The sequence below is a fragment of the Chiloscyllium punctatum genome, chromosome 15 (genome assembly GCF_047496795.1).
Source record: "Chiloscyllium punctatum isolate Juve2018m chromosome 15, sChiPun1.3, whole genome shotgun sequence".
Taxonomy (NCBI): Eukaryota; Metazoa; Chordata; class Chondrichthyes; order Orectolobiformes; family Hemiscylliidae; genus Chiloscyllium; species Chiloscyllium punctatum.
Window position 1 is genome coordinate 7,384,650 of NC_092753.1, and position 12,782 is coordinate 7,397,431.

The 12,782-nt window shown below is 41.5% G+C and overlaps 1 protein-coding gene across 2 annotated transcripts in view; it reads right to left on the reverse strand.

Moving 5' to 3' along the window:
- fndc3a (fibronectin type III domain containing 3A) overlaps nucleotides 1-12,782 on the reverse strand; it is a 212,714-nt gene that overhangs the window by 178,842 nt on the left and 21,090 nt on the right. For both annotated transcript variants that reach the window (XM_072584555.1, XM_072584554.1), the window contains exon 2: nucleotides 6,729-6,861. In XM_072584555.1, coding sequence (XP_072440656.1) covers nucleotides 6,729-6,821 — 93 coding nt within the window. In that variant the 5' untranslated portion in view covers nucleotides 6,822-6,861. The remainder of the gene's footprint in view (nucleotides 1-6,728; nucleotides 6,862-12,782) is intronic.

Sequence of the window (12,782 nt, forward strand, 5' to 3'; positions counted from 1 at the left end):
GAAACTGAACTGGACCAGGCATATAAATACTGTGGCTATAAAGCAGGTCAGAGCTAGAAATCCTGCAGTGACTAACCTTCTGACTCTCCAATATCTACAATGTACAGATCATGAATCCAATGATTTTCCTTCTATTTGCCTGGATGAACGAAACTCCAAAAAAAAAAAGTTGGAAAAATCGACACCAACCAGGACAAAACAGCCCATTCGACAGGTACTACATCCACAGATATTCATTCTCTCCACCACCAATGCACAGTAGTAGCAATGTATTCCATCCACACGATTCACAGCAAAACTTCAGAGGCTCCTTAGGTAGCAGCTTCCAAACCCAGGACCACTACCATCCAGAAGGGCAAGGGCAGCCAATTGATGGGCACACCATCTCCTGCAAGTTCCCCTCCAAGCCACTCACCACTCTGACTTGGAAATATATTGCTGTTCCTTCACTGCTGGAAGATTAAAATCCTGGAACTCCCATCTAACATCATGGATCTACCTACACCAGATGGACAGCAGTGATTCAAGAAAGCACCACATTCTCAAGAGCAATTTGGGGGATGTGGTAAATGCTGGCCCAGTTAGTAAAGCCCACAACCCATGAACGAATTTTAAAAAATTAAGTAAAAGTTTACCTCCTGCTGTACCTATTTGACAGCTACCCTCATTCCTATAATCCTTAGTTGATTTACCCCGACAGATGTAGGCAGCAAACAAGTCCTATATAGGTGCTTCAGTGCTGGCTTTGACCCTCTTACACATAAATCCTAAAAATCAGAGGGATAATATCAGTGCTCTACCAGTGAATCATGTTAAAAATGCTCCAATTTTAAAAGGGCGATCCAGAACCTGGTAAGGTATTCCACTTTTCATCTTCAGTTACACACTTCTCCTCACACTCCTGATTCTACATTCATCAGGCTTGCAAAAATTAGACATCACAAAGATCACAGACTTCAGTAATGGTTTGGTCTTCCTTCATGGTTAGGATTACGTCCAGCAACAAAACATCACACCTTCCTCTTGCTCTTCACCTCCTTTGCTATTTAAGGCATGGATTCCCTGCTCATCTCTGATGCAATCCAACATTTGCCTTTTAGCAGCAACCTTTCCCCACTGTGTTTATTCATTCGCAGTTGTGGCTAATATGGCTGGTAAATATCAACCCCCAATAATGAATGTCTTGCTAGACTGGATTAGGGAGTTATAATAAGTCAGCTATAATGGCAGAAGAATGCCCACATTTTAGTAACTATATAATATATGCAGAATTCAATAGTTCAACAGCAAAAAGCAGCAAACAATAAGTTGTTTTATCTTTGAATTTCGAGCCCATTTTCACAATGTGTGAAAGATAACTTAGCACACTTTTTTTGCTTCTTTCCATCTGTTCAATTACTGCTTTTTGTAAAATTAAGTAATTTTGACCTCTTTGGTCATTATCCCCCACCCAAACTCACTTTTCCACTTTGATCAATTGTACAAATATGTTTTTTGCAAGGTTTGTAGCTCAGGTTGCAGTTTAGGGTGTAAGTTTGCCCCGCTGAGCTGTAGGTTTGATATCCAGACGTTTCATTACCTGGCTAGGTAACATCAATGGCGAGCTCCAAGTGAAGTGAAGCTGTTGTCTCCTGCTTTCTATTTATATGTTTGTCCTGGATGGGGTTCCTGGGGTTGGTGGTGATGTCATTTCCTGTTCGTTTGCTGAGGAGTTGATAGATAGTATCTAGATCTGTGTGTTTGTTTATGGCGTTGTGATTGGAGTGCCACTTCACCTTCAACAATATAATCTACAAACAAACCAACGGCACACCCATGGGATCGCCGCTATCAGGATTCATAGCGGAAGCGGTAATGCAAAGACTAGAACAAACAGCCCTACCAACCATCAAACCAAACATCTGGGACTGCTACGTAGATGACACCTTTGTCATCACAAAACGAAACAAGATAGAAGAGACATTTAACATCAACAACACCCTCACAGGCATAAAGTTCACCAAGGAGGAAGAAACCGACAACAAACTCGTATCCCTGGACGTCACAGTCCAAAGAACAGACAATGGAGAACTACAAACCTGCATATACAGAAAACCGACAAACACTGACTAAATACTTAACTACACCAGCAACCATCCCAACACACACGAACGAAGCTGTATCAGAACACTATTCCAACAAGCCACCTCACACTGCAGCACAGATGAACTTCGGAAAACAGAAGAGAACCACCTATACAACGTAGTCAAGAAGAACGGATACTCAAAAAATACAGTCTGCAGGTTCCTCAAGAACAAACCACGACAAGCAGACCAAACACAGCCAGAAACCCTAACCACCTTACCATACAAAGAAGTTTCAGAAATGACAACCAGACTACTAAGACCCATCGGAATCCTAGTAGCACACAAACCCACCAACACTCTCAAACAAAAACTAACAAACTTAAAAGACCCAGTACAACCCATGGACAAAACCAACGTCGTCTACAAAATTCCATGCAAGGACTGCCACAAACACTACGTAGGACAAACAGGAAAAAAGTTAGCCACCAGGATACACAAACACCAGCTAGCCACAAGAAGACAAGACCCTCTCTCCCTCGTAGCCCTACACATGGAGGAAAAAAACCATTTCGACTGGGACAATACATCTATACTGGGACAGGCTAAGCAAAGACATGCCAGAGAATTCCTAGAGGCGTGGCACTCCAATCACAATGCCATAAACAAACACATAGATCTAGATACCATCTATCAACCACTCAGAAAACGAACAGGAAATGACATCACCACAAACCCCAGAAACCCCATCCAGGACAAACATATAAATAGAAAGCAGGAGACAACAGCTTCACTTTACTTGGAGGTCACCACTGATGATGTTACCTAGCCAGGTAATGAAACGTCTGGATATCAAACCTACAACTAAGCGGGCAAACGTACACCCTGTACAAATATATTCCTACCTGTTGCACTGTTCCTGATGAAGCGTCTACTTCAAATTGCTATCCGACCTTTATTCTTTCAAATCTGAGAAGGGAGTTCATTCATCATTTTTAAATTACTTTCCAGTTTACTTTTAAAATCAGGAAACCAACTGTTAAATTAATCATCTCTAATTTGTAACAGGCAACTAGTGACTTTCAGATGTTCTTTTACCCATCCCTCTGGCAAAGGAATACATGAAACATTAGCCAATCTTTAGGTGCTGACAGAACTGAAGTATTTTTACAACCTTCCCCTTTTCTTCAGATTTCCTCAAACTCTCGTTTTCAATTCTGATGGTCAATATAATTAAATTAAACTCAGGTTATTTAATTGCCCATCTCATTTAATCATCTTTCCTGGTTACAAGCAAACAAACAAACCATTAGTAACAGAAGACAATCATTCAGTCTGCCAAGCCTGCACCAGCTCTTCAAATGAGCACCAATACCTGTGTCAATTTCCTGCTTCCCCCTGCGCCACACCTTTAGAAATACTGATATCAAATTATCATCTAATGTCCTCTTGAATGCCTCAGTTGAATCCACTCACACAGAACATTACAGCACAGTACAGGCTATTTGGCCCTCAATGTAATGCCGACCTTTTATCCTCCTAGAGGATCAAACTAACAACATACCCTTCATTTCCCTATTATCCATATGCCTGTCCAAGAGTTGCTTAAATGTCCCTAATGTACCTGACTCTGCTATCACTGGCAGTGCAACTCGTGCACCCGCCACTCTGTGTAAAGAACCTACCTCTGACATCTCCCCTTAACCTTCCTCCAACCACCTTAAAATTATGCCCCTCTTGATAGCCATTTCTGCTTTGGGAAAAAGTCTCTTACTATCCACTCTATCTATGCCTCTCATCATCTAGTACAACTCCATCATGTCACCTCTCATCCTTCTTGTTTCCACTGAGAAAAGCCCTAGCTCCCTGAACCTTTCTTCATAAGACATGCCTTCCAGTCCAGGCAGCATCCTGGCAAATCTCCTCTGCGACCTCGCTAAAACTTCCAGATCTTTCCTATAATGAGGTGACCAGAACTGAACACAATATTCCAAGTATGGTCTAACCAGGGCATCATAGAGCTGCAGCATAACCTCGTGGCTCTTAAATTCAATCCCTCTGCTAATGTACGCCAATACAACATTCCCCTTCTTAACCACCCTATCAACTTGGGTGGCAACTTTGAGGGATCTATAGACGTGGACACCAAGATCCCTCTGTTCCTCCACACTGCTTAGGATCTTGCCTTTACCCTGTAATCTGCATTCAAATTTGACCTTTCAAAACTAATCACTTCACACTTTTCCAGATTGAACTCCATCTGCCACTACTCAGCTCAGCTCCACATCCTGTTAATGTCCCGTTACAACCTACAACAGCCCTCCACACTATCCACATCTCCACCAACCTTCATGTCACCAGCAAACTTACGAACCTACCCTTCCTCCTCCTTATCCAAGTAATTTACAAAAATCACAACGAGCAAAGGTCCCAGAAGAGATCCCTGTGGAACACCATTGGTCATGGAACCAGAGGCTGAATACTTTCCATCTACTACCACCCTCTGTCTTCTATGGACCAGACAATTCTATATCCAGACAACCAAATTTCCCTGCATCCTATGCCTCCTTACTTTCTGAATGAGCTACCATGGAAGACTTTATCAAACACCTTGCTAAAATCCATATACACCCATGTCCACTTCTCTACCTTCAATGTGTTTTGTCACAACCTCAAAGAATTCAATAAGGCTTGTGAGGCATGACCTGTCCTGATCAAAGCCATGCTGACTATCTCTAATAAAACTAGGCTTTTCCAAATAATCATAAATTCTGTCACCCAGAATTCTCTCCAATAATTTACCCACAACCGATATAAGACTGACTGGTCTGTAATTCCTAGGGTTATCCCTATTCCCTTTTTTGAACAAGGGAGTAACATAAGCCATCCTCCAATCATCTGGTACCCCTCCAGTGGACAATGTGGATGCAAAGATCATCACTGTAGTCACAGCAGTCTCTTCCCTCGTTTCCCGTGGTAACCTTGGGTATATCTAGTCAGATCCATGGGATTTATCTATCCTCATGTTTTTCAAAATTTCCAGCACATCCTCCTTCTTACCTGTTCAAATATATCAGCCTGTTTCACGTTGTCCTCACAAATGACAAGGTATCTCTCACTAGTGAATACTGAAGCAAAGTATTCATTAAGAAACTCCCCTACCTCTTTTGAACTCCAGGCACAAGTTCCTTCCAACATCCCTAATCAGCGCTATCCTTACTCTGGCTATCCTCTTGTTCTTCACGTAAGTGTAGAATGCCTTGGACTTCTTCTTAATCCCATAACCCAAGGCTTTGTCATGTCCCCTTCTAGCTCTTCAAAGTCCAGTCTTCAGTTACTTCTTCACTACTTTGTAATCCTCTAGAGCCCTGTGTGATCCTTGCTTCCTCAACCTTAAGCTTCCTTCTTCCTCTTGATTAGATGTTCAAGATCTTATCATCCAACGTTCCTTCACTGCACTTTCAGATATTGCATTCCACATCCTAACTACTCACTGAATGAAAAGGTATTTTTCCTTGCATCACTTTTGCCTTATCTACTCTATCCAGACGAATCATGACTTTGAAACTAAGCAAATTTCTTCCAAAGTCAAAGGTATAATTTAACCTGAAATGAGGACTTCTTTGTGGATACGCATAACGGTGATGGGAAATAAGTTAGAAGGAAAAATGAGGAAATGATTTCTCAGAGGAAGAACATCGACATTTGTTTTCAATGAAATTGGAAAGTTTCAATTCTGTTGGATTATACAAAAGGGTAAATTCAATGGACGTGAAGCCTCAGACTTAAGCTTCAATCGATAGCAGTGAAAGGAGCAGACGGAACTGCAATATCAGCCGGAATTCTGATACTCACTAAATAGACACTTGCCTTAGCAGCTGCACTAGAAAAGGTGGCAATAAGCAGTTCAAATATCTGATGAGAAATTGGAACCTGCTTGTTATTTTCCAAGGTGACAGCTGGCACTGAACTACAATAAGAGCTTATTAGAAGAGGCAAATGAAAAAAAAAGTTCAGCTAGTCGAGAAGATGGCCCAGACACAACAGAGACCAGCAATTCCTGCAGCTTTTTAGCCCACTATCTTCCTTTGCTGAAAATGTGTTAAGAGTCTACCATACCAAAATTGAGGTCCTGAGCCATACCAGGTGCTTAATACAGAATTGATCCCTACAGCACAAAACATTATCTCACCAAAAAGGAAAGCTGTTAATTGTGCTGGGCATTCCCAGCTTCAGCTTTTTTTTGTATTATTTTGTTTTGTACTATGATTCTGACATTAGGCGAAAGTGAGGACTGCAGATGCTGGACATTAGAATCAATAGTATGGTGCTGAAAAAGCACAGGTCAGGCAGCATCTAAGGAGCAGGATAATCGATGTTTTGGGCAAAAGCCCTTCATCGCTCTGACATTGTCTATTCATCCATACGCAAAGGTGTCAGGTCAGCATTAAAAATGAATAATGTTTCCTCTTTAATTTTGCAATGCAAATGACTTTCTATCATCAGAAACAAAAGTTTGAAACTCTCAGTAACAATACAGAAACAGAAGAATGCCAAGATGAAGAAACCTGGGGTTTATTGCAAAATAATTAGAAAGTAAAAGGTTCTCAATAGTTTAGATAAATTGAATGTTTGAGGGTAGTCTTTTTTTATTGTGTTGCTCACCTGTGTCCCATCCCCATTCACCAGGGGAGGTAGAAGAGACAAATCAACATTGAGAAGTGAGGCTGCCTCAAGCGGTGCTGGTTTATCTGCCATTATCAGCGTACAAATGCGCACACAATTCCTCTTCCAACTCCTGATTTGAGAAAAAAAAGCACTTTTATTGAACATCAACAACAATTTGAATATAGTATTTCATAAGTTAAATCTATTACGTTCATCCAAAAATGATTTGTGCTGGCTGTGCTTCATATCAACATTTTCTATTAAAACCACCTCATGGTTTTGGATCCAATAACCTTCCTGCTTGAACAAGACTGTCAATGTGGATGATCATTGGCTGTATTAGAAATAGTAAAATAGGAGCAGGCCATTCCTACTCTTGTGTCTACGCCAACACTCAACTTGATCATGGCATATCTTCTCAACATCTCTTTTCCATACTCTCCACATATCACTTGATTTATTTCATAAAATCCTGACCATGCAGAAAGAGGGTATTTTGGCCCATCAATTCCATGCTGACCATCCAAACAGCATCCCAGCCAGAGCCAGATCCTGATCCTCACCCTACTCCAGAAATTCTCTATTTACCATGGCTAATCCACCTAACCTGCTAATCTCTGGGCACTTACGGAAAATTTAGCATGCCAATCCATCTAATCTGCCCATTTTTGGACTGTGGGAGTATACCGAAGCACTCAAAGGAAATTCACGCAAACACGGAGGCCGTGCAAACTCCATACACACAAGGCTGGAATTGTTTCTTGTGTTGTAAGGTAGCTTGCTAACTACTGAGCTATCATGCAAATTTAATATTGTATCTAGAAATCCTTCAATCTTAGTCGTGAATATACTCAATGACTGGGCCTCATCGGTCTCTGGGAAGGGGGATTTCTAAAGATCTCTACACTCAGGCTAAATGTCATGTCCTTGTCCCACTCATCTGTTGTTCGAATCCTATTAGGTCTCTAACTTTTACCATCCCCAATGAAAGGTCATCAACTTGAAGCATAGACTTTCTCTCTCTTCACAGACACTCCCTGATCTGATTATTTCCAGCATTTTCTGTTTTCATTTCAGATTCCCACTATCCAAAGTATTCTGATTTTTGATTGTGATCATTTGAATTAAGTTCTTTTAAATATACTGGCTGTTGGTACATTCAAGTGAATGTAACAGTATATGAATGGTACTTTCTTCCTAATAGCCTATGGCACTATAACAGTCACCAGGGGCTTCATTATCCGTAGTTATTCAAAGTTAGTTACCCAAAGCACCAGTGACTCCATTATCTTAAGTTCGGTCTTCTAAAGTTTAAATATTAACTCTACTGTTATGCTTTTTTGTTTTTCTTATTGGAAATCTTATTACTTGTCTGCATCTGCTCACCTACCTCATCTCCTTCAATATGTCCTTAGATGTTTGTCAGCATTGAGTGCTGTTTGTTTTATGTTCAGTGTTGAGGTACATCCAAAAATCCCTGACTTTTATTCCTATCATAATTCAAGCCTCATTCAATGCTTGGAAAAATAAAACTTCCTATTATTAAATTATTATCCCTATTAGATTGTTTTACCTGGAAATAAGAAACCAGTTTTATCATGGATCAAAAACAGAAATTGCTAGTGAAACTCAGCAGGTCTGGCAGCATCTGCTGGAAGAAATCAGAGTCTAGTGACTATTCATGAGAAACATTAACTCTGCATTCTCCAGCAATTTGTTTTTGTTTCAGATCTCCACCATCTGCAGTTCTTAGTTTTATAATGTCACGTGTCTTCACAAATTCTTATCAGCAGCTTAGCTCTAGCCAATGACACCCAGGTTTCTCCAATGACATGCTTCCACTCTTTATGTTGTCTTTATGCAATATTTAACAAACTGACCATGTTAAATTGGCCAATTTTCAGGGATGTGTAGGTTAGGTGCAGGATAAATACAGGATAGAGGGAATGGGTCTAGGTGGGTTACTCTTCAAAGGGTCAACGTGGACTTGTCAGGCTGAAGAACCTGTTTCCACACTGCAGGGACTCTATGATTTTACAGCCCATGGCTCTCCAGTACTGTACATAATTTGTACTCCCGCGCTAGTTTCTACCATGCCTACATGCAGTCTACTTGCAGTAATCCTTCGAATCCAGTTGTCTCCATACTTTCAGCACATTTTTTTTTACAACTCATTCAATACAACTATTTGTACAACAGTAATTGAACTTGCTTATATTTTGCTCCTTGCTGATGGATTTAACAGGTATTGGTAGATGCTGGAATCTATCTCCCAATGCTCCACCACCACAACCAACAAGGACAAACAACAAATTAACAAAATGCACTTGATTTTACAATGGATCATCAATATGAACAAACTAAGTACCACTGTTGTACTTTAACATATTGGGAGCTTTAGATCAGCTATAGCTGTAATAATACCTGGTAAATTCTTCACAACTATTGTATTAGTATGGGGTTCAGTTCGTTAAAAGGCTATGGAAAGTATACTTTAATTTATTCATGGGATTTGGAAGTCACTTGCCATTGCCAGCATATATTGCTTATCCTCAATCGCCCAGAGGGCAGTCAAGAATCAATCAATCACATCACTGTATGGTCTGCAGTCACGTATAGACCAGTTCAGGTAAGGAGTACAGTTTTCCTCCCTAAAGGACAGTAGTGAATCAGATGGGTTTGTCCAACAATTGATATCATTAAACCATTAATTCTAGATTTTAAGTTGATTCAAATTCCACCATCTGCCATGATAGGATTTGAATCAAAGTCCCCAGAATATGACCTGGGTTGCAGGATTAATAGTCGAGCCTCTAATGCAACGAGGGGTACGTCGGGTTCCAAGAGATCAATTGTGTTAGGGGATTCTCTAGTCCAAGGTACAGACAGACATTTCTGTGGCCAGCAGCGAGAAAGCAGAAGAGTGTTGCTTCCCTGGTACCAGGATCAAGAACGTCTCAGAGAGGGTGCAGAATGCTCTCACGGGGGAGAGGGGCCAGCAAGAGGTCATTGTCCACATTGGAACCAACGACATAGGAAGGAAAAAGGTTGAGATTCTGAAGGGAGATTACAGAGAGTGAGGCAGAAATTTAAAAAGGAGGTCCTCGAGAGTAGTAATATCTGATTACTCCCAGTGCTGTGAGCTAGTGAGGGCAGGAATAGGAAGATAGAGCAGATAGGAATAGGAAGATAATGCATGGCTGAGGAGCTGGTGTATGGCAAAAGGATTCACATTTTTGGATAACTGGAATCTGTTTTGGGGTAGAACAGACCTGTATATGAAGGACGGATTGCACCTAAATTGGAAGGGGACTAAGATACTGGCAGGGAAATTTGCTAGAGCTGCTCTGGAGGATTTAAACTAGTAAGGTGGAGGGGGGGGGTGGAAACCGAGGACAGTGAGGAAAGAGATCAATCTGAGACTGGTTCAGTTGAGAACAGAAGTCAAACAGTCAGGGCAGACAGGGGCAAGGTAGGACTAATAAATTAAACTGCATTTATTTCAATCCAAGGGGCCTAACAGGGAAGGCAGATGAACTCAGGGCATAGTTAGGAAAACAGGACTGAGATATCGTAGCAACTACAGAAATGTGGCTCAGGGATTGACAGGACTGGCAGCTTAATGTTCCAGGATACAAATGCTACAGGGAGGTTAGAAAGGGAGGCAAGAGAGGAGGGGGGGGGGGGCATTTTTGATAAGGGATAGCATTACGGCTGTGCTGAGGAAGGATATTCCCGGAAATACATCCAATGAAGTTATTTGGGTGGAACTGAGAAATAAGAAAGGGATGATAACCTTATTGTGATTGAATATTAGGCGGTCTATGATACAAAGGGAAATTGAGAAACAAACTTGTAAGGAGATCTCAGCTACCTATAAGAATAATAGGGTGGTTATGGTAAGGGACTTTAACTTTCCAAATATAGACTGGTACTGCCATAGTGTTAAGGTTTTAGATGGAGAGGAAGTTGTTAAGTGTGTACAAGACAATTTTCTGATTCAGTATGTGGATGTACCTACTCGAGGAGGTGCAAAACTTGACCTACTCTTGGGTAATAAGGCAGGGCAGGTGACTGAGGTGTCAGTGGAGGAGCACTTTAGGGCTAGCAACCATTATTCTGTTAGATTTTAAATAATGATGGAAAAGGATAGACCAGATCTAAAAGGTGAAGTTCTAAATTGGAGAAAGGCCAATTTTGACGGTATTAGGTAAGAACTTTCGAAAACTAATTGGGGGCAGATGTTCGCGGGTAAAGGGACGGCTGGAAGATGGTAAGCCTTCAGAAATGAGATAACGAGAATCCAGAGAAAGTGCATTCCTGTTACGGTGAAAGGAAAAGCTGGTAGGTGTAGAGAATGCTGGATGACTGGAGAAATTGAGAGTTTGGTTAAGAAAAAGGAAGCATATGTCAGGAATAGACAGGATAGATCAAGTGAATCCTTAGAAGAGCATAAAGGCAGAATGAGTATACTTACGAGGGAAAAATCAGGAAGGGGACATGAGATAGCTTTGGCAAATAGGATTAAGGAGAATCCAAAGGGTTTTCACAAATACATTGAGGACAAAAGGGTAACTAGGGAGAGAATAGGGCCCTCAAAGATCAGCAAGGTGGCCTTTGTGTGGAACCGCAGGAGATGGGGGGGGGGGGGGGGGGATACTAAATGAGTATTTTAATATCAGTCTTTACTGTGGAAAAGGACATGGAAGATATAGACTGTAGGGAATTAAATGGTGACACCTTGCAAAATGTCCAAATTACAGAGAAGGAAGTGTTGGATGTCTTGAAATGGGTGAAGGTGGAAAAATCCCCAGGATCTGATCAAGTGCACCTTAGAATTCTGTGGGAAGCTGGAGAAGTGATTGCTGGGTCTCTTGCTGAGATATTTGTATCATCAATAGTCACAGGTGAGGTGCCGGTAGACTGGCTAACGTGGTGCCACTGTTTAAGAAAGATGGTAAGGACAGCCAGGGAACTATAGACCAGTGAGCCTGACGTCAGTGGTGGGCAAGTTGTTGGAGGGAATCCTGAGGGACAGGATGTACATGTATTTGGAAAGGCAAGGACTGATAAGGATAGTCAACATGGCTCTGTGCGAGAGAAATCACATCTCACAAACTTGACTGAGTTTTTTGAAGAAGTAACAAAGAGGATTGATGAGGGCAGAGCAGTAGAGGTGATCTATATGGACTTCAGTAAGGCGTTTGATAAGGTTCCCCATGGGAGACAGATTAGCAAGTTTATATCTCATGGAATACAGTGAGAAGAAGCCATTTGGATACAGAACTGGCTCAAAGGTAGAAGACAAAGGGTGGTAGTGGGGGGTTATTTTTCAGACTGGAGGCCTGTGACCAGTGGAGTGCCACAAGGATCGGTGCTGGGTCCTCTGCTTTTTGTCATTTATGTAAATGATTTGGATGCAAGCATAAGAGGTACAGTTAGTAAGTTTTCAAATGACACCAAAATTGGAGGTGTAGTGGACAGCAAAGAGGGTTACCTCAGATTACAACAGGATCTTGATCAGATGGGCCAATGGGCAGAGAAGTGGCAGATGGAGTTTAATTCAGAGAAGTGCGAGGTGCTGCATTTTGGGAAAGCAAATCTTAGCAGGACTTATCCACTTAATGGTAAGGTCCTAGGGAGTGTTGCTGAACCTTGGAGTGCAGGTTCATAGCTCCTTGAAAGTGGAGTTGCAGGTAGATAGGATAGTGAAGGCGGCGTTAGGTATGCTTTTTTTAAAAATTGGTCAGAATATAGAGTACAGGAGTTGGGAGGTCATGTTACAGCTGTACAGGACATTAGCTACGCCACTGCTGGGATATCGCATGCAATTCTGGTCTCCTTCCTATCCGAAAGATGTTGTGAAACTTGAAAGGACTCAGAAAAGATTTACAAGGATGTTGCCAGGGTTGGAGATTTGAGCTATAGGGAGAGACTGAACAGGCTGGGGCTGTTTTCCTTGGAGTGTTGGAGGCTGAGGGGTGATCTCATAGGAGGTTTAAAAAATTATGAAGGGCATGGATTGGGTAAATAGACAAAGTCTTTTCCCTA